Source organism: Cydia strobilella, chromosome 22 (genome assembly GCF_947568885.1).
Source record: "Cydia strobilella chromosome 22, ilCydStro3.1, whole genome shotgun sequence".
NCBI lineage: Eukaryota > Metazoa > Arthropoda > Insecta > Lepidoptera > Tortricidae > Cydia > Cydia strobilella.
The window spans coordinates 2,184,892-2,203,181 of record NC_086062.1 but is presented as its reverse complement, the minus strand read 5'-3'; the positions used below and the strand labels follow the sequence as shown (position 1 = coordinate 2,203,181).

At 39.4% G+C, this 18,290-nt stretch overlaps 3 protein-coding genes across 4 annotated transcripts; 2 read left to right on the top strand and 1 right to left on the bottom strand.

Moving 5' to 3' along the window:
• Positions 1-823: 823 nt before the first annotated feature.
• On the bottom strand, positions 824-12,050 carry LOC134751547 (carbonyl reductase [NADPH] 1-like). The gene is made up of 3 exons (XM_063687004.1): positions 11,328-12,050; positions 2,435-2,493; positions 824-1,470 (listed from the first exon to the last, which is right to left on the bottom strand). The coding sequence occupies exons 1-3, from the start codon at positions 11,959-11,961 to the stop codon at positions 1,336-1,338; spliced, it is 828 nt and encodes a 275-aa protein (XP_063543074.1). The 5' UTR covers positions 11,962-12,050; the 3' UTR covers positions 824-1,335.
• LOC134751540 (piggyBac transposable element-derived protein 4-like) lies at positions 5,089-7,635 on the top strand. The gene is made up of 2 exons (XM_063686990.1): positions 5,089-5,295; positions 5,882-7,635. The coding sequence occupies exons 1-2, from the start codon at positions 5,179-5,181 to the stop codon at positions 7,460-7,462; spliced, it is 1,698 nt and encodes a 565-aa protein (XP_063543060.1). The 5' UTR covers positions 5,089-5,178; the 3' UTR covers positions 7,463-7,635.
• A 1,110-nt stretch (positions 12,051-13,160) lies between the features above and the next one.
• On the top strand, positions 13,161-15,179 carry LOC134751557 (uncharacterized). 2 transcript variants are annotated; one of them, XM_063687012.1, is made up of 2 exons: positions 13,161-13,626; positions 14,444-15,179. In XM_063687012.1, the coding sequence occupies exons 1-2, from the start codon at positions 13,296-13,298 to the stop codon at positions 14,665-14,667; spliced, it is 555 nt and encodes a 184-aa protein (XP_063543082.1). In that variant the 5' UTR covers positions 13,161-13,295; the 3' UTR covers positions 14,668-15,179. The 2 variants fall into 2 exon arrangements, with proteins under 2 accessions (XP_063543082.1, XP_063543081.1); XM_063687011.1 differs by having other exon boundaries at positions 14,438-15,179.
• The last annotated feature ends 3,111 nt before the right edge of the window (positions 15,180-18,290 follow it).

The following is an 18,290-nucleotide window of genomic DNA, read 5'->3' as shown; positions in this document are numbered from 1 at the left end:
CTACCGCAATGTAACTAAAATCACATGCAAGTTCTTGAACCGTCTAACCGCCCGGCCACGACATCGCGCGGCGGCGGCAGCGGCGAGCGGCGGCCATAGATTGGAGCGAGACAGCGATCGGACCTTTCGTTCCCATGCACCTATGGCCGCCGCTCGCCGCTACCGCCGCCGCGCGATGTCGTGGCCGGGCCGTAAGACACCCCGCTCTAGCGTCTCCCGAGCGTCGGCATCTAGTGAACTCTTTGAAAAAGCGCTTGAATCTGCCCGCACGTTAAATTCGATTTAAAGACCAAGGCTTAAAGTTGAAAATCCAACAACGCTTGATAAAAAGCGCTACCGTCATCGTGTGAATAAATACACATGTTTCCATTTGTATCATTCAAACGCGTTGCTAAAGCCCGGTTCACATTTGTCTGACGTGTCGTGTTGTGTCGTGACGCATATCGGTTTCATACATTTAATATGGTTGCGTTCACATTTGCAATGTCTGATGCACGCTGCGCTCGTGAGAATGAGGCTTATGGCTGCTGCTCGACGCAACGTTAAGTCTAATGAGGGCTAACGCGTATGAATTCGCCGCTAGTGTAGATGGTGGTCTTTTCCATAGTTCGAAATGTCAAATGTCACTCGTCACTTCAGTGACTGACAGCTGTTCTTTAGTCTTTTGGACCACCATCAACAAAGGCGCCAACTGGTGAGCAAAAAAACGATAGCCCTCATTCGGACTACGTTACTAATTTAGTCAAGTGGCGAGTATTTGTGACTTTGCATGCCTAAAGGGTCCTTATACTCCATGTGCAGCATAGACCCTTTAGGCATGCAAAGTCACAAATACTCGCCACTCGACTAAATTACTAACGTAATCCGAACTAGGCTTTAGCGTAACTGCGCAGCGACGCCATTTTCCATAGCGCTAACTATAGTAGACCCAAACCAAACGGACGACCGGGGTCGTAAAACTTCTCATTCACGCTCGCATGGTCGAAAGTAGGGCACAGAATAAGTAATAGTATTATCATACAGAACGGCCACGCACCACCCCGCCCCGCCCCGACTCGAATGACCTCGCCCTGCGACAGCAGATTGACGGCCGTTTGCCGGCCGCTCAGTACTATTTTTAAACAACTTAGTCACACAATGACGCATGACGCGTGTACAGACGTGCCGTTCACACATAGAAACGCAAGTGATTTTTGATGTACAGCGTGTCCGCCCTGTGAGTAGGGTGAGAGAGATAGAGATATGATCCCAGTCGTCCGTTTGGTTTGGGTTTGGTCCGACGCTCAAAAGACCGCTAGTGTGGGGTGGATAGGGCTTAAAAGGTAAAGGGTAAGTTTAACCTTCCGGCTTCTCTCCATCCCAGGAGACAATCTTGCTGTTATACCACACATACTGTCCCCTCACGGAGTCCCCGGCCTCCAGGGCTAGGAACAGCGGGGCTGAGGCGCCTTCGTCGATGGTCAGAGGGCCCTGCAATTAATAAATAAAAATTGCCACCCATTTGTTTAAACACATTTGTGACGTTTTCAATCAAAAGGTACCACATTGTCGCTTAACATAAGGGCTAAAATTGCTTGTATCTTTATACGAAAAACCTGTCAGAGCGTCCTTATGGCAAGCGACATAATGAGGTACCTTTTGATTGAAAACGTCACATATACAGAAAGGAAAATGGGGACTACGTACACGTACTACGTTTGTATGAAGCCGCGGTCTTCCACTATACAGGGTGATCAATCCAAATGGGTCAGTAGGGAAAAGTCAGTTCATATTAATGACAATATTTTGCAAATTATTTAAATTGTGGGCATTTCAGTCTAATGTTTACAAGATTTCATAGCAAAATTTGGTCCACACACTTTCAGGATCAATTATACAAACAAATACTACAATCAATAATACAAAAAATATTGACCAGGTTCGATTCCCGGTTATGAGAGTTTAAAAAAAAGTTTGAATATAATTACTATTAAATTTAAAATCGACGCCATGGTTCCTAAGAACAGATTTATCTCTCATAGCTTCTCACTTCTCCATACCAAAGATAGATATAACTCCGTAATAAATGGATACAGTCTAAGGAAAAAACGTGCCTCGAAAATCACGAAAATTTGATTCTCGATCAGATGGCGCCACTACCTCTGGCCTACTCTCGTATAGAGGGCGTTCACGGTTTCGTTCGTTATTTAACAATTTTAACGCATATCAGTGACAGAACATGGGTCAAAATAATAAAAATAATTAATGCAAATAAAAAAAATCATTTATCCATATTTAAATAGGTACATTTTATCGTATTTTTATAAATCTTCATTTTTAGCTTTAAAGTGTGTCGATAGATGGCAGTGAATTTACTGTGGTTACAAAATTTACTATTAAAGTACCGCTCTATAATATTATATCCTCTTTGATGATTATATAGCTGCAAACTCACCTTGTGGGACGACATGTCTGTGTCCACGTAGCCGGGGTGTACAGCGTTCACCTTTATATCTGTCAACAACAACAACATCAGACATCAATCATCATCATAAATAAGTTTTTGGCAAAAATTTCATTTTTGGTACAATCTTTTATCGCTAACTGTACTTTTCTTTCCACAGGCAACTTATACTAATCGAGACAATTCTAAAAACCCCAAACACAATTAGTTTTCGTTGTTTTAACAACTCGTGTCTCCGTCATCAGATCAGCTTCATTGGAAGTCGGGAAGTGGGTCAAATTTAACTTGCAAGATTTGACCCCTACACTACATAAGTAAAAGCGTGTAAAAAACCTGCTACGCAAATAAGCTGCTACGCAAATAAATAATAAAACAAAACAACCCTTAAAAAGTTTAAAAAAAAACATTATCTTTATTAAGGGTTGTTTTTTATTATTAGTCTTTTTTACGTAGAGGTTTTTGACGTAAAAAAAACCGAATCGCAATGACGGTGCCACAGACAGACATTGGCGTCAAACATACGGAACCCTAAAAACGCAGAACTTTCACCCTTCCCTTCCCTAGTCAGTCGGAGTAAAACGAAGGCGGTCAAGTCAACTGCATATCTGCAATAGGCATGTTGACAATTTTTAAGAACTGTTTTCATTTTATAGATAGACACGTAATTATTAAAAAAAAAAAATTTTTTTATTCATTAATTTTGAATAAAAAATCGACTAATTTGTAGTGTTTAAATTTCTCCAAGCTGTCACGTGATCTGGATGACGTAACGATGTGATAAACAAACTGCTGTCAGTGCCAGAGGACCACCAGGTTTGACAACTTGTCTGTGCGTGTTTCTCATACCGTGACGTCACGCGCTCCGATCTGCGTTTGCAGTCACGTGATGCTGGGCATTATTTTAAATACTTTTAAGAGGCCGGTGTCGATTTTAGTCGCAAAAATGTAAAATTAATAGATTTAGTCCGTGACATTTTACACCTTTTGTTACCTAATTGAAATAACAAGTACTGGTTTCTATTAGCACATCTTCTTATCTTACCTTTTATCAGATCAATTTATTGAAAACAGACTCACTAAATTAGTAATGTTTGCTTTTCTGATGGACGTTTAGGTAAACGCGCGTAAAGCACTGATTTTGTCGCTCTTATTTGTAAATTTCGTAAAGTTTGGACGGCTAAACATGGTAATTTTGTATTACACATATTCTGTACTTGACGTTTATTAGACTACATTTTTATTATTATGACTGAAGTAGTGTAAACGAAAGTTAGACGAAATCAATTTTCTCCAGAAATTACTTCAAAACAAGTGACAATTTCTCTGAAAATCGACTTAACTTCAACGTAATTTTGATACTTAAACAATCTACAGCATTTGCTGAAACTATTCTTATACATCAATTTGTATAATTTACCACCATGATTTTTTTAAGAATTTTTAAAAACTGCCCCTTCTCTTCATGCATTACCGGTGACGCACGCTCGCGACCTCATTATTAAAAGGCAAGATGAGAAGACGTGCTAATAGAAATCAATACTTGTTATTTAGATATTACGTAACAAAACGTGTATAATTTCAACGACTAAATCTATCAATTTTACATTCTTGCTCCAAAATCGACTACGGCCTCTTAATGAATTTATTACGCATATTTACACTTACAAAATATGATTTTCAGCATTCTAATATACCATGCTATGGTAAAAAGCTGAAAACATAACATTTTATATATTCGCGATTCATGTCAACATCTATTGCTTATTAATCGATCGAAAATTGCAATGTAATGCAACAAACTTCTTATAGGCATAGGCAACAATGGGGTTGAGCACAAATCATCGTCCTATATTCAGGGCAAAGATTGCCAGGTTTCCGTTGTAATAGACCTAGACTTCTAGGTTTTTAAGATCTAGATAGCACCAGTAGTTCCTAAATAGTGTTTTAGTAGAAACTTGCATAATTCATGCAAAATAAAGTTATTTCTTTCTTTATTTTCTTTCTTGCTCGATTGTTTAAATTGTAGCTATGACAACAAATTCGGTTACCTATGAATGCGTGACTTAGTAACTCGACCAATGAATGTAAAAATTGGTAAATATATTCAAAAAACGTAACCAAGAGATATCAGTTTAGGAAAAACGATATAAAAGTAATAAGTACATTTTAATAACAAGTTTGCTTTTCGCTAACCTACGTCAATTTTATTGTTTATATTACATATTGTAGCTTAACTTATTAAGTTGTACCAATAGGGTAATTGTATTACTAAGGCTACTAACAAATTATATGGACATTTGTCTGAATTAAATAATTGAAATTGTAAATTACACTGTATTTAAAAAAAACACACTATGCATGAAACAATGCACCAGGTAATTGTTAGAGAAAAAAATTGATAGCAGTTATTTTTAAACACAATTTCTATTTAATCCATCGGATTGAAGTATAAAAAGTAGGTTAGTTGACCGTGACGTCTGTGTCTAATGTTTCAAATAATTTCCATATTAGCAAATCGTTTTGACAGTTCTAAAAAATAAAACTGATTTGACTAGTAGGAAAATACCCTATTTACGCATGTTTTCGTAAATTTTCCCACAACAGGCAACACCGACCCGCATCCATCATGCGCCAAATCCCGATCGATATCGCCGACAAAACAAACGAACGTCAAACGCGAGAACACAATTCCAAATTTAAAATTTCTACAACCTTTTATAGTTCTGAATTTGAAAATGACGGCCATTATGGATGATGATAAGTTTACCGATGAATTGTTAAGAATGATGGACGCCGAGTCGCATTTTGAGATGGATGAGCTGTCGGAGTCAGATTCTTTATTTGGTTGTGAGGTACGTTTTATTTGTGTTTAAAAGCAGTCGCAAAACGGGCGAAGTATGATCAAGAGTATATTGCTAAAGCTGCACATTGTGCACTGTGCATGTTTTGAAGCAAATTCATACAAAGTGTGTCCTGCTGTCATTAATGTCATTATAACTTATTCTCTGCTACAATAATCATACCTCGCCTCGTAGCGCTACGAGGCTACGACATAGCGTAGCAGGTGTTTCTTGTTTTTGTAGCAACGAGTTGTCATAAAAGGGGGTTTATAAGAAAAAAGTTTATATAACCCAAAAAATTAGAGTATTATGGGTTATCTATTTCTACTCAGAATAACGAGTACTTTTTCTATACAAAGTGTATGTGTCAGATTTCTGATGGGGTTTTGTTTAGAAAATATACTCGACTACATCAATCTTAAGTCTTAACTAAGTGTGGCTTGTCCCGTACATAAGTACGCTAAATACCCCCTTCTAATGAATTAGTCCGAAGGGCAATGTTACTCTCACGTGCGACTTTCGAGTTAACACATATAAGTAGACGTGACAGAGTTGATAAGTCAAAACATTCATTAATAACTTAATATTTGTTTAACAGAGCTCCGAAGACGAACAAGACAACGAAAACGACCCAGCCGACGAAGGAGGCGTCTCTGAGTCCCTGTCCAAGAGAAACGCCGACTTCAAGTGGACCTCCGACAGGTTTGAGCCCAACGTCGTCCCTTTCAATGAGACCCCTTTCGAGACCGACCCAATACTCATGTTTCAGGAGACAAGGGAAATAGATTACTTCCTACACTACTTCGATCCCGACATTATGCTTCAAATCGTCCAAAGCATCAATCAAACTTACAGGGAATATATCGATGACCAGGAATCCAGCTCGCATTTGAAGAAATGGAACGATTTAACAGTGCCGGAATTCTATATATTCCTCACTTTGTGCATGCTAATGACGCGGAATAAAAGAACTAGGCTGGATGAACATTGGTCGACGGATCATCTCTTGTTTTCTCCGATATTTGGTACTCTGATGAACCGTACTAGATTCTCAACATTGCTCTATCTGCTTCGCAAACCTACGATGTCCACAGATGTCAACATAATCGACATTTTAATACATCACGCGCGAGCCAAATTCAAAACTGTAGTCACATGTCCGTCTAAGATTCTCTCTGTGAACGAAACTATTGTACCTTTTAAAGGGGTTATGACTCGCCATGACATGAAGAAGACAGGCATAAAACTTTTCATGTTAAGAGACTTGAAAACGAATATAATACATGATTTTACGCTTTATTTTGGGGGAGAGAAAACAGATCAATTTATAATGAACGGATTGAGGGCTACAGAAACGGTGATCGCGAGTTTGTTGAAGGATTATTACAATACTTATAGACACTTGTATGTTGATGAGCGATATACAAGTCCAAGGCTATTCAAATATCTGTATGAGAATGGTATTTACGCTTGCGGGAAGACAACTCAGAAAAAAGCAGGAATGCCTAATTTCATTAAGAACTTGAAACAATACGAAGTCTCCGTGGGCTACTGCCCACCACTCACCGCCATCCAATGGCATAGTCACCGACATTACACATACATATTAACCTCCGTCCATAACGATGGAATGCTCCCTTTAAAGAAGAGAGACAAAACGACAGGGAACTTCATAAACAAACCAAAAGCATCCATAGACTATTCCAAGATTATGAACATGAATTTTGCCGATAACTCCGAATTCATGATGTCGACGCACCGGAGTCTATGCCCATTGCACTGGCATAAAAAACTATTATTCCACGTCGTGGACATGCATTCGTTGAATGCTTTTAACTGCTGGAGAATGTCTAAAGATCCGTATAACAGGACGTCCTACGCTACGTTCCAACTGCGACTTATAAGACAGCTGATTGAAACGTATAACAGCAGTACTATAAGCATAGATCGGCCAGTGAAAAGGAACATTAATAATTCTGTCAACACTTTGCCTGCAGCGGCAGCGCAGCATATGCCGACCAAAGCAGATAAATACCAACGCTGCAAGGTCTGCTCGAAGCAGAAGAAACGAAGGGATACTAAGTTAATGTGTGCAATATGCCAGGTATATTTATGTGCTTGCCCGTGCTTTCAAATATTCCATCAGGGCTCTACAACCGAGACAGAGGCACTTTCGTAAGATTATCAGGTTTATTGTGTAGTCTCTCTCGCGCTTACTTGTTTTAGAAAGAGATAGATGTGCTTTGTAACTAGACATACTCTACCGCTTAACTCAGACAACGTTGTGGTTAAAGGTTTGGCTGCATGCGACTGATTTGTGTTATGCTAAGTACGTAAAATTTAGTCCCAAACCAAGCTAACTCCTATTAAAAACCAACTGTTAGGGCTTCAGCATGTCAGCTTTTAAATGCGGGTCGACTTATTTTTAAAATTAGCGACGCAGATAATTTTGGTCTGCAAAATTTTCCTGCGTCGCCAAATTTATTGTCATTTAAGGTCAATGTGGAATGATCGTCTATAAGCTCTATCTTCGCTTTAACTCTTGCATTCATACAAGCGACTTTTACTATGAGGCCCACCCCGAAATCGCAAAATATATTTGGCTCTCCTATAGACATCGCAAAATATTGCCGGGTGTGAAAAAAAACACCTTGACCATATGTGACATAATTTACGTAACGGGCTAGGCCGGGAGCGACAGGCGTAATTTGATGCGGTCTTTATATTGACTGCAGATCCTCACGCCGCTCCCGTGCACGAGAGGGACATCGCTATATACGTGCATAGCGCTGTCTCGCTTACACACCGGAGCGGCGTGCGCCGCATGAGTGTGATAACCACGTAACGATATTATGTTTATGGAACAGATTGAGACTGACTTGGATGTAGATGGTTGAGAAATGGTAACGGTTTCAGCCCCTTTCGTTCTCATATATCTCATTAAACGAATAATTGCAATTAGTCGTAAAACTCGTATTTATAGGTGTTAAATTGTTCAGTAAGTTATCTCCATGCAGTAAGTATTAAGTGAAAGTTTTACTTTTTCAAGTTTGTTACATTGAGTTATTATTACTATAGATACGACATACCAAACAATGAAATTGTCGCAATCACAACCTGTACCACGCGACCAAACGTCGTAAGCGCCGTAAAATTAATGGCGCTTACGCGTTTAGGTCGCGAGATTCACGCTCCGCTTCTATGGTTTGATGCCAAAATGGCGCCGTATTCATGGCGCAAAATACTGGTGCTCTGTGCCGGTTCTATACTTTAGTAATAATGGTTCAATGGTTTGTTAATAGGAAATTGTTATGTTTGCTAGTTATTGTTAAACTTGCGTTATGAGAAGTAGAAACTTCTCAGATATTGTGTTAAAATTTTGTTATTAATTCAAGAATGCTTGGTAGTTACATAGCGACGAATACTTTACAATTGTTTACAATAAGTTGAAAATTGGTTAATAATGTGATATCTATTGTTTGGTAATTTTGTCATTTTTTTATGGAATGAGAGCTGTCAAATCAGGAGTTAAGTTTATTTAAGTCTGATGAACTTATTGATGATCAAGAAGTTTATTTATTTTAATCAAGGTGTTAAATTATTGAACCAATGGGATGTATAGCAGTAATAATTATTTTAGTTTAATAAATAAAATGGATGGTTATTGTGGTATTTTCTATAAAAAAGGACCTTATTGTCGATGGCGCTTACGCCATTATAAACGATGCTCCGATATAAATACAATGCCGCGCGACGCTGCATGTGCGGCGTAAGCGCCATCGACAATAAGGTCCCTTTTCATAGATAATGCAACAAATAAGAATAGATAATAACTTCATGCTGACTGAATTATGAAGGTCTAGTCGTATGCATTTGTTCCAGTCACAACTACAGTGAATTTTAGCTCTCGCCAATTAAAATTATATGTCTGGATAATATTACGAATTTTGAACACAAACTGCGACATATCAGTACCAGTTTGTATTTTAATCTTAATACAAATACATAAATCGTCTGCAAATCAGTGTTTTATTAAATTTCTGCCTTCAGTTTTCCGCTAAGCATAGAATAGTTAGAATGCATTGCATTGCGAAATTTAATTTTATTATATACCTTCCTACTAAACTTCCTACCTAAATATAAATACTTACAGTAAAATCTGTGAAGTTTCAAAAGTGACTACCTAAGTCAAAAACACGTCTCAAGCAGGAAAGCATATGCAACCGCAAAGGGACGTCATGTTGTGCCAACCCTAATAATTGCTCGGAGCAATGCTGAGCCGAACGGAGCCGAGCTTGCCCAAAAGGAGGAGTGTCGCCCCACTGGTTCTACAAGCATTATGCATAAGTCTTTGGCATCTTTTCTTCTGTCTCTTTCACTCAAATTTCTTATCTTCCATGGGACAATGGGCACGAATAGGACTAAGTTCGGACTTCGGACCTTGGCACGACTCGGACAGAGTGCACGCAGTTATCGTAAGTTATCAAGATAAGAGGTGTGATTATAATTTTCCTGTAATATTTATGATAATGTTACAAAAAATTATGTTATGTTAGTTGTTATATAAAAATCTCATATTGTTTCGTTGCTGAACTCTGGAGTTAAGGGGGGGAGTGGTATTTTTTTTCACACTGTCCTTCATAAATAATTTTTTTACTGTAAAAAAAAATTAAATTGTTTAAGAATTTCGAATTCGAGCTCTTACAAATGATACCCCACTTGACATGTGTTTGGGTCAGCGTTGTTCATAACTATTCCAAATTCCAAATCAATAGTCTAAGTAGTTCTTGAGATATTTAGCAATGTGATAGACAGACGGATAATTGGACTGTGATCGTCGTATTCCTTAAATTATATATTGTTGTGATTAAACTGATTTTATAATGCCAATATTCTATTTTATTTCTTCTTCTTCAGTCGGTCCCTCAATACTGAGGATCGTGACATCATGTCCTTCTGCTGAAGACCAGGTTCCTCCATAGGGTTCTGTTCCTCGCCAAGCGCATGGCCTCATGCAGTTTTAGTTGCATAGGTGCCGTAATTTGAGCACACCATCTAGTCGGAGGAGGGCCCTGAGGTCTCGTGCCTTCAACTTTGCCCATCATTATTACTCTTTCCAGGCTATCCGGAGAACAATGTGAGAGGTGTTCGTGAGTGTGTAGAATGTATGAGGCGGTAATATTGGTAGTAATAGTAGTAATGATGGTAAAATACCTGGTAACATTGGGTAAGTTACTGGTAAGATTGGTAATTTTGTTTCTGAAGATAGTCCTACAATACTATCTATTTAAAGTATAAAACACGAAAAAACCTTGAATTTATATTAAAATATGGCGAGATGGCCAGGGGGCGCCACAAGCCTTTGGGAATTGTGTCATATACTTGGAAATTTCGACCCATGCCACCGTGACCGGATAGCCGAGCGGTTCAGGCACCTGTCCGGTAAACGGGGTACGCTGGTTCGATTCCAGCTCTGGACACCTGGCTCTGGCTTTGGTCATTTTTTCCTTCGTATATGACATTTACTTCAGTTTACAGCCAAAATCTTTGGTATGATAAAAAAGAAAAATGTACTGTCAAGCGAAATTCAAACTTATGATACTGAATTACTAGCCCATGTTCTGCTAACTGAGCTATTGAGATTTCACCCGTGGACAGCAAATATGTCCACCATATTGGCCATCTACCATACGAGTCGGAAGCGGTACGATACCAAAAAACTGTAAATCTCCAAAGTAGGGTAACACAAAAAGCCATACGAAAAAACTTCCTAAACGGCTACAGCAGTTTCACTTTCACTTTCTAGTTTTCAGTTTCCAGGTTTCCACTATTGACTTATTTCCAAGCTTAATAATGTTTGCAGATGTCTGCTAAATACAAAATTCATTCAGGTACTATTTTGAGATTATTCTTACTATTAAGTTAAAATGATGAATGTTAACAAGGATATTTGTTTAGCAATTTTTAATTGAATGCAGAAAATATGTGCAATGAATGCTACTCTTTGAACCTCAATTTGAATTAAAAAAGTAACCTTTACTTACCTCTATCATTGTACATTCGTTGTTGAATCTTGGTCAACGCTGTTACTCCAACCTTAGAGACTACATAAGACGAGTTGCCCCATTCCGCCAGCTGCGTCCCCTTCCGAGCCGCCTCAATATACTCCTGCATCAACTCTCCCAACTGCTCAACGGTCAACTTAGGGTCTTTAAATCTGTTCCTCAAAGCCACACTTGGTATATGAGTCAAATGGCCGGCTGAGCTTGAGATATTGACCACTTTAGCCCCATCGCGCAGTATAGGGAATAAAATCTCGCAAGTAGACAGCAGACTGAAATAATTCACGAACAAAGTCTGTTCGGCTTGCACCGTCACAGGCTCCTTCGCGTTGCTTTTAAACGCCATGGCCGCGTTGTTTACCAAAATATCAATGCCGCCGTACTCTTTCTGTATATAATCGCGAAACTTCTCAACGCTTTTCACGCTAGTAATATCCAATTGGTGATATTTTGAGTGTAAACCCTCTTTGCCAAGTTGTATCACAGCGGTTTCACCTCGAGTTTCGTCGCGGGATGTAAGGTAAACAACGCCATCGAATCTCTTACAAAGGCCTCGGACAATCGCGAAACCTATTCCTTTATTCGCTCCGGTCACTACAGCAACTTTGGTAACCATTTTTTGGTTTAATTTAATAGTTTTGCAAAGTTCCTACCGCACGTTTTTGAAAGAAACAATGTTTTGACTTTTTTGGGTTGGGTTTGACAGATTCCAAAGGTTAACTTCATAGAAGGTAGGATCCTATAGAAGTGGCCTACCGCGTGCGCCCGTGAGGGACAGAACGTACGCAATGCGACAATATGATTGGTCGAGTAGATTTGTAGCCTACCATAAACCATACAAATTGACGGTGGGGAATAGAAAAAAATGTGAGACTGTAACAAGGACAAACAATAAAACGCTTTCTCTGCTACTCCTACTGAAAGATACATAAGACTATCCCGTTCTGACAGTTCCCCCCCCCCACCACTCATGCCTAATCCAGTTTTATACTAGATTCATCGTTAAGTTCCATTCCACAGACAATTAGCCTACTCACATGACATATAATCTCTTTCTGCCTTCTACATATTGTCTATGATATTGGTATACGTGTCTGTCTTAGCCGTAGGCAGGTACTGCCTCCACACTCATGAGCCCGCTCCAGACTACGCAGCGCGAAGCCGTGAACGCGAGTGTGGAGGGCCCTATGCGCAAATCGCGGCGCCAAACCGCGAACGCGATTGTGGGTGGAGTCTAGTTCGCTAATCAGCGAAATCGACTCCACACTCGCGTTCGCGAGTCTGGAGCGGCCTATACATACGAGGAATTATAATGTCCTAACACACCATCGCACCGCACCAAGCGAGAAAGCGATATCTCTTTCTCGCTCTTACTTATGGGCACGACGCACAATGACTTTGGTGCGGTGCGACGGTGTGTTACACTTAATACGCGTAACAGACTACCACACCGCAATGCGACCTTTACCAGTGAGTATACACCAAGTATACACTCAAAGCTTTTTTCATACGCGTTATAGTTTGTCAAAGGGCTGTCTCATTTCAAACATAGACAGAGAGAATCATACTGTCTTTGTCTACTACTACCACCAAAAGAAAAGGCCGAGTATAGTTTTTTTGTTCTTATTTACTGACAAGTTGGTTTGACCAACTATACCAATTAATTTGTCAATCTAATCAGATTGTGCGAAACATTGTCTCGTCTACACCTACAAATCTGTTTTGTGTTATCTATGGTATAGTCAATGTAATAAACTTATGACAATGTCGTTGACATTGTCAATATTGTCATTGCCGTCATTGGTATACCCGGTCACCGAAGGTGATACTATACTTACCAAGAAAATCAATAAATAGTGTTCTAGCAAATCATTTGGAACTTTAAGTCCTGTTTGAGCATATTTTGTATAACCTCTATATACGCGAAGCTAAAGAACTTTTCAGTTGACGATGGAGTCGTCAGCGTTACAAGCCGCAGAGAGTGTTTGCGTGAAGGCTGAGCCCTGTGAGGATGTGTGTATAACAGGAACAGGTGAACCCACTTTCGAGGGAGTGTCTGTGAAAGCTGAGCCTTTGCTGGATGAAATGTGTATAAAAGACGAGCCCGGACGCGAGAGTGTGTCTATAAGGGCCGAGAGTTCGTGCTCATATGTGCGTGTAAAAAACGAGTCGCATGGCGTGAGCGCTGCGGCGGCGCTGTACGCCGACCACGCTGTGAAAGATGAGCTCGTGCTGGGTCCCGAGCTAGTGGAGCGGCGCGGCGTGCGCCGCGCACCAACAGGTCAGTTCACAGTTGTGGGTTCTAACTAAGGTTTAAGAGGGTTAAATCTGTCCACTCATAAATTAAATGTCAAATTATAATAGGGTTAAATAATATACAACAACATCAATTATATATATTGTTTATTAACTGTACACTCAAGCATAGGTACAAAAAGGCTTTGGTTAAAAGACATGAATCACTACATAGTATGAAACAGTCGCTTTCTGCTCTGTATGTATGTTTGTCCCTATGTATGCTTAGATCTTTAAAACTAGGCAAACGGATTTTGATGCGTTTTTTTAAATAGATAGTGATTCAAAAGGAAGGTTTATATGTATAATTCGTAAAGGTTTTGTGTAAATTAGTTGAACTACCCATGCAAAGCTGGGGCGGGTAGCTAGTATTGTTAGAATTGACTGTAGCATTAGCTTTATTTTTTTACTGGGCCATTTTGATTTTATATGTCCAGATGTTCTCCTCTACAGGTCGCAATTCTTAACTAGTTCTCATGATATTTTTTAGAGCAGATTCTATGATTAAATAGGATTTTTTTATCGATCTACTTTTTGGAAATATTCTAAAATGCGGAAATTTGCATAAAGTACTTAGGCGCTAATCGCGTCTATGGCGCTTAAGACCATTGTGAGTTCACTGTGATAACGAATCAACAAGCTATAAATATAAGACGTAAAAAACTAGCAACACATGAAATGTCATTTTAGTCCAAGAATAAAAAAACAGACTATAAGTATTTTCCACTTTTACATTTTCTAACTTTAACGTGAGGTCTCACAGAGCCACTAGTTTTACTGATTTAATCTGATGGTAGTTTCAGCTTCCAACCTGGCGATAAAAGTGAAGCAATCATGTGGGAATGTCGCCGGAAGAACCTTTCAAATGGATGGCTGTGTCAAGCTGGAGCCTCTTGTTGTGGACACGCTGCTCACCGGCACTCGGAGCACAGACCAGGACTGCCTGAGACAAGTTCAGGAAACTGGTATAGAGTGTGAGAACAAGAACTCCGCAGTGGGGAATTTTGAAATATACAATAGAGGTTAGTTGATGGTACCATGATTAAACATGGAGATACCAAGACAATGCACAGTGGCTCCATAGTAGGCTATAATAAGTCTAGGAAATCCATAGTGACTTTGGTAAAGATTATCTTGTATATTCTATGGCAAATTATTAATTAATAGCTGTACCACCTGAGACTATATAATTATAGTTTCTAAATTATTTAAGTAGATCATTAATTTTTGGACCCTCAAAGTACAATCGAGGACGCGTAATTAGCCTTATCAGTGACATGGTTAAGGTAAAGTTAATAAAATGTATTAAAAAGCTATTTGCAAGAGCTATTTTACGACTATACTGAATTTTTCCAATTACCCTTATTGCTTTATTAATATGCATTGATATAATGTAATATAATAATATGCAACATTATGCAATATGATATATGATGTCTATGTACTTATATTTATATTTAAATGTATGTTTAGATTGATACTGATACTAGTGTATACTGACTTATAACGATGTGTTATTAATAAATTTTCATTTGTTGACGGCACATATTTCAAAATTCTTTAATTGTTATCTATTGCATCATTATGGAAATTGTAAACAAAGGTATGTATTATTAATTGTTATTAGTAGCATGGTATTTAGAGCATTCACGGTAGCTTTTAAAAGTACGGAGCCATATGGGTCCAATGATGAGGTACCAATCTTGATTTATACTTTCTAACGTTTTTTGTTTCTTTTCAGGTACTTTTTTTCACTGCACGTTTACAAGGATGCACATATTTGAATTGTGGTGTGCTACCGATGGTTCATATATTGACAGGGCACGCCATATTCTCCAAATACTTGCGCAAGAGCTACCAGAAGAGGCTAAAAACGTTAATGTTTGCAGTCTACATAATCGCCTTAATAATTTAAGTAGAAGTTTATCAACATTTTGGAAGAAAGAGAGGAGAAGTAGGGTTTCAGTTATTTCTAAATATAATGAGTGGTTGAATAGTGTAGAAGACGTAGATTTACATATAGCTGCGACCTCGTCAACAGCAAGTGTTTTAATGTTAGATAATAAGTGTAATAATGCTCCAAAATTAGGGCGACCAAAAAAAGACTATGACTCATGCAGTAACCAAACTAAACGTAGAAGATTAGCGGAACTATCCGAAATAGATAAATCTTCCTTAAACTCTTCATTTGATATTCCAACCGACAATATTCGGAGTGAGGTGAATGTGGATGAGGTTTTATCTTTATTAGAGGAGGCAAAATTAACAAAGCACCAATATCAATTGATACAAAAGTTTGTTAATAGCAAAAATAATCCGGTGTTACCATCATATGCAAAAATATTGCAAGCGAAAAAACGATGCTATCCTGAAGATGAAGAAGAAAAAATTACAGTGAATGGAAAATCGGCGGAGGTGGAAATACAAAATTTGTTAGATCACCCGGCCTCATGAAGAATACTGGACTCTGAAAAAGAAGTTTTGAATAGACTAACTACGACTAGTAAGTTAAAGCCTGACTAAGGCTAGTACCTGTACGCCGCGCTCGCATCGCGCGAAGCCGCAACGGTATTTGGATGTTATTACATTTATATTATTTATAAAAATACTAACAATTGTCGCCACATCAGCCCCCCCGAGACCTTTAAGGTCGATAATAATCGGGGAAACGTATATGGCGACCAGAACGAGACACTAGGTGCTAGGCAACAAGGTCGATGACGTTTTGGTAGGGCCAGACGGTTCTGTCAGAATGTAGGCAGGTTTTAACCTATCAATAGAAATTGATACCTCCCTACCAGCGACGTCCGCCCTCTCAAGTATCCTATAGGGGCCAGCATACGGTGGCTGAAGCGACCTACGAACAAGATCTTGCCTTACAAAAACATGCGTTGCAGTTGCCAAGTCCTTATAGATAAAAAATTTGGCAGAGTCGTGACGAGTAACCATTGTCGGTTGCAACTTTTTCATATGCTGATTCAAACGCGATAAGAAATCGGTATAGTCCGTCAGTTGGTCAGGTGTCGGTTGCAATACTTGCAATAAATCGCTGGGAAGTCTTAACGGCTCGCCGTAAACTAACTCGGCGGTCGAAGTACTAGTGGAAGGGTTTCAGTCCAACATTCATCTGCGTGGCACATTATAGCAGCCTTGAATTGGCGGTGGAAACGTTCCACGAGGCCATTCGCTGCGGGATGATACGCAGTAGTTCGCAAGTGACGCGACCCAGTCATTGTTGCTATCTGACGGAATAAATTGTCGAATTGCTTGCCTCTGTCAGTAGTGATATTTTGAGGGCAGCCAAAACGCGCAACCCACGTCGAAATGAAAGCTTTGGCAACACTTTCCGCAGTGATATCATACAAGGGTACTGCCTCAGGCCAACGCGTAAACCTATCTACAGCCGTGAGACAGTATTTAAACCCATTTGACACAGGCAAAGGACCGACTAGATCGACGTGAACGTGCGAGAACCTACCAGTTGGTGGCTTGAAGTCATGAACCGGGGCATGCATGTGGCGTGAAACTTTAGAGCGCTGGCACGCCTGGCACGGAATACACGCACGTGCCCACATCCTACAATCCTTCTTAATTCCTGGCCACACGTAACGCTCAGTCACCAATCTGATAGTATTCGTCCGTGGAGGGAATCAAAAACTTGTTTCCGGAACTCCGATGTAATGAAAGGACGCGGGGCTGGTCGGGACCGGGACACATCACAAATAGCGAATTACTACAGACCATAGAACTTCGAGTCACCAATTGGCGAGAGGTCGCACAGGATCGAGAAAAGTGGCGCTGTCTTGTGTCGGAGGCCAAGTCTCATTTTGGGTCGCTGAGCCAATGGAGTAAGTGAGTAAGTAAGTATAGAGTATGATAATACTATTACTATTCTGTGGTATTGTGTAGGTATGACATTAATGATATGATCATGATTCTAGAACTACATATCCCACCAAAAACATTTTCATGTAAAATGTTGCCAAGACAAAACCATAAGGCTCGTCGCACTGTAAAAAAATTATCAGATCTCATGTAGAGCCAAACTTCTAACTCTACACCTTAGTTAAAATATGCGGCTTGGCCGTTCGAGTTGCTGAGCTAAATTCATGAAAATTCATTTGTTAAATTATATAGGTACATATCGTCTCAATAAATAAAACGTTGTTGCAGGACAAGGCCCACAGAAGATGCCTGTAAGTACACCCGAACATACAACAGCCAGAAAAACCGCTTTGACACATCCCGAAAATAAACACAAATGTGACTACTGCAGTTATGCTAGCAACTATAGAGGTTCATTGATAATTCATATAAGAAAACATACTGGTGAAAAGCCGTACAAATGTGGCCAGTGTAGTTATGCTTGCAGCAGAGGTCGAAGTTTGAAACAACACATGGGGAAACACACTGCTGAATTGCCTTACAAATGTGACTACGGTAGTTATGCTAGCAACCGTAGTGATCATTTGTTAATTCATAAAAGAAAACATACTGGTGAAAAGCCGTACAAATGTGGCCAGTGTAGTTATGCTTGCAGCACAAATCGAAGTTTGAAACAACACATGGGGAAACACACTGCTTTGCCTTACAAATGCGACTACTGTAGTTATGCTAGCAACCATAGAGGTTCTATGATAATTCATAAAA

What these genes read in the sequence shown, in the direction of transcription:
- LOC134751547 (XM_063687004.1), bottom strand. Translation starts at nt 11,961, where the DNA reads ATGGTTACCAAAGTTGCTGTAGTGACCGGAGCGAATAAAGGAATAGGT. An exon ending in ACGAATGTACAATGATAGAG is followed by an intron (nt 2,494 to 11,327) that starts GTAAGTAAAGGT and finishes TGTTGTTGACAG; the next exon opens with ATATAAAGGTGAACGCTGTA. An exon ending in CAGACATGTCGTCCCACAAG is followed by an intron (nt 1,471 to 2,434) that starts GTGAGTTTGCAG and finishes TATTAATTGCAG; the next exon opens with GGCCCTCTGACCATCGACGA.
- LOC134751557 (XM_063687011.1), top strand. Translation starts at nt 13,296, where the DNA reads ATGGAGTCGTCAGCGTTACAAGCCGCAGAGAGTGTTTGCGTGAAGGCT. An exon ending in CGTGCGCCGCGCACCAACAG is followed by an intron (nt 13,627 to 14,437) that starts GTCAGTTCACAG and finishes ATCTGATGGTAG; the next exon opens with TTTCAGCTTCCAACCTGGCG.
- LOC134751540 (XM_063686990.1), top strand. Translation starts at nt 5,179, where the DNA reads ATGACGGCCATTATGGATGATGATAAGTTTACCGATGAATTGTTAAGA. An exon ending in ATTCTTTATTTGGTTGTGAG is followed by an intron (nt 5,296 to 5,881) that starts GTACGTTTTATT and finishes TTTGTTTAACAG; the next exon opens with AGCTCCGAAGACGAACAAGA.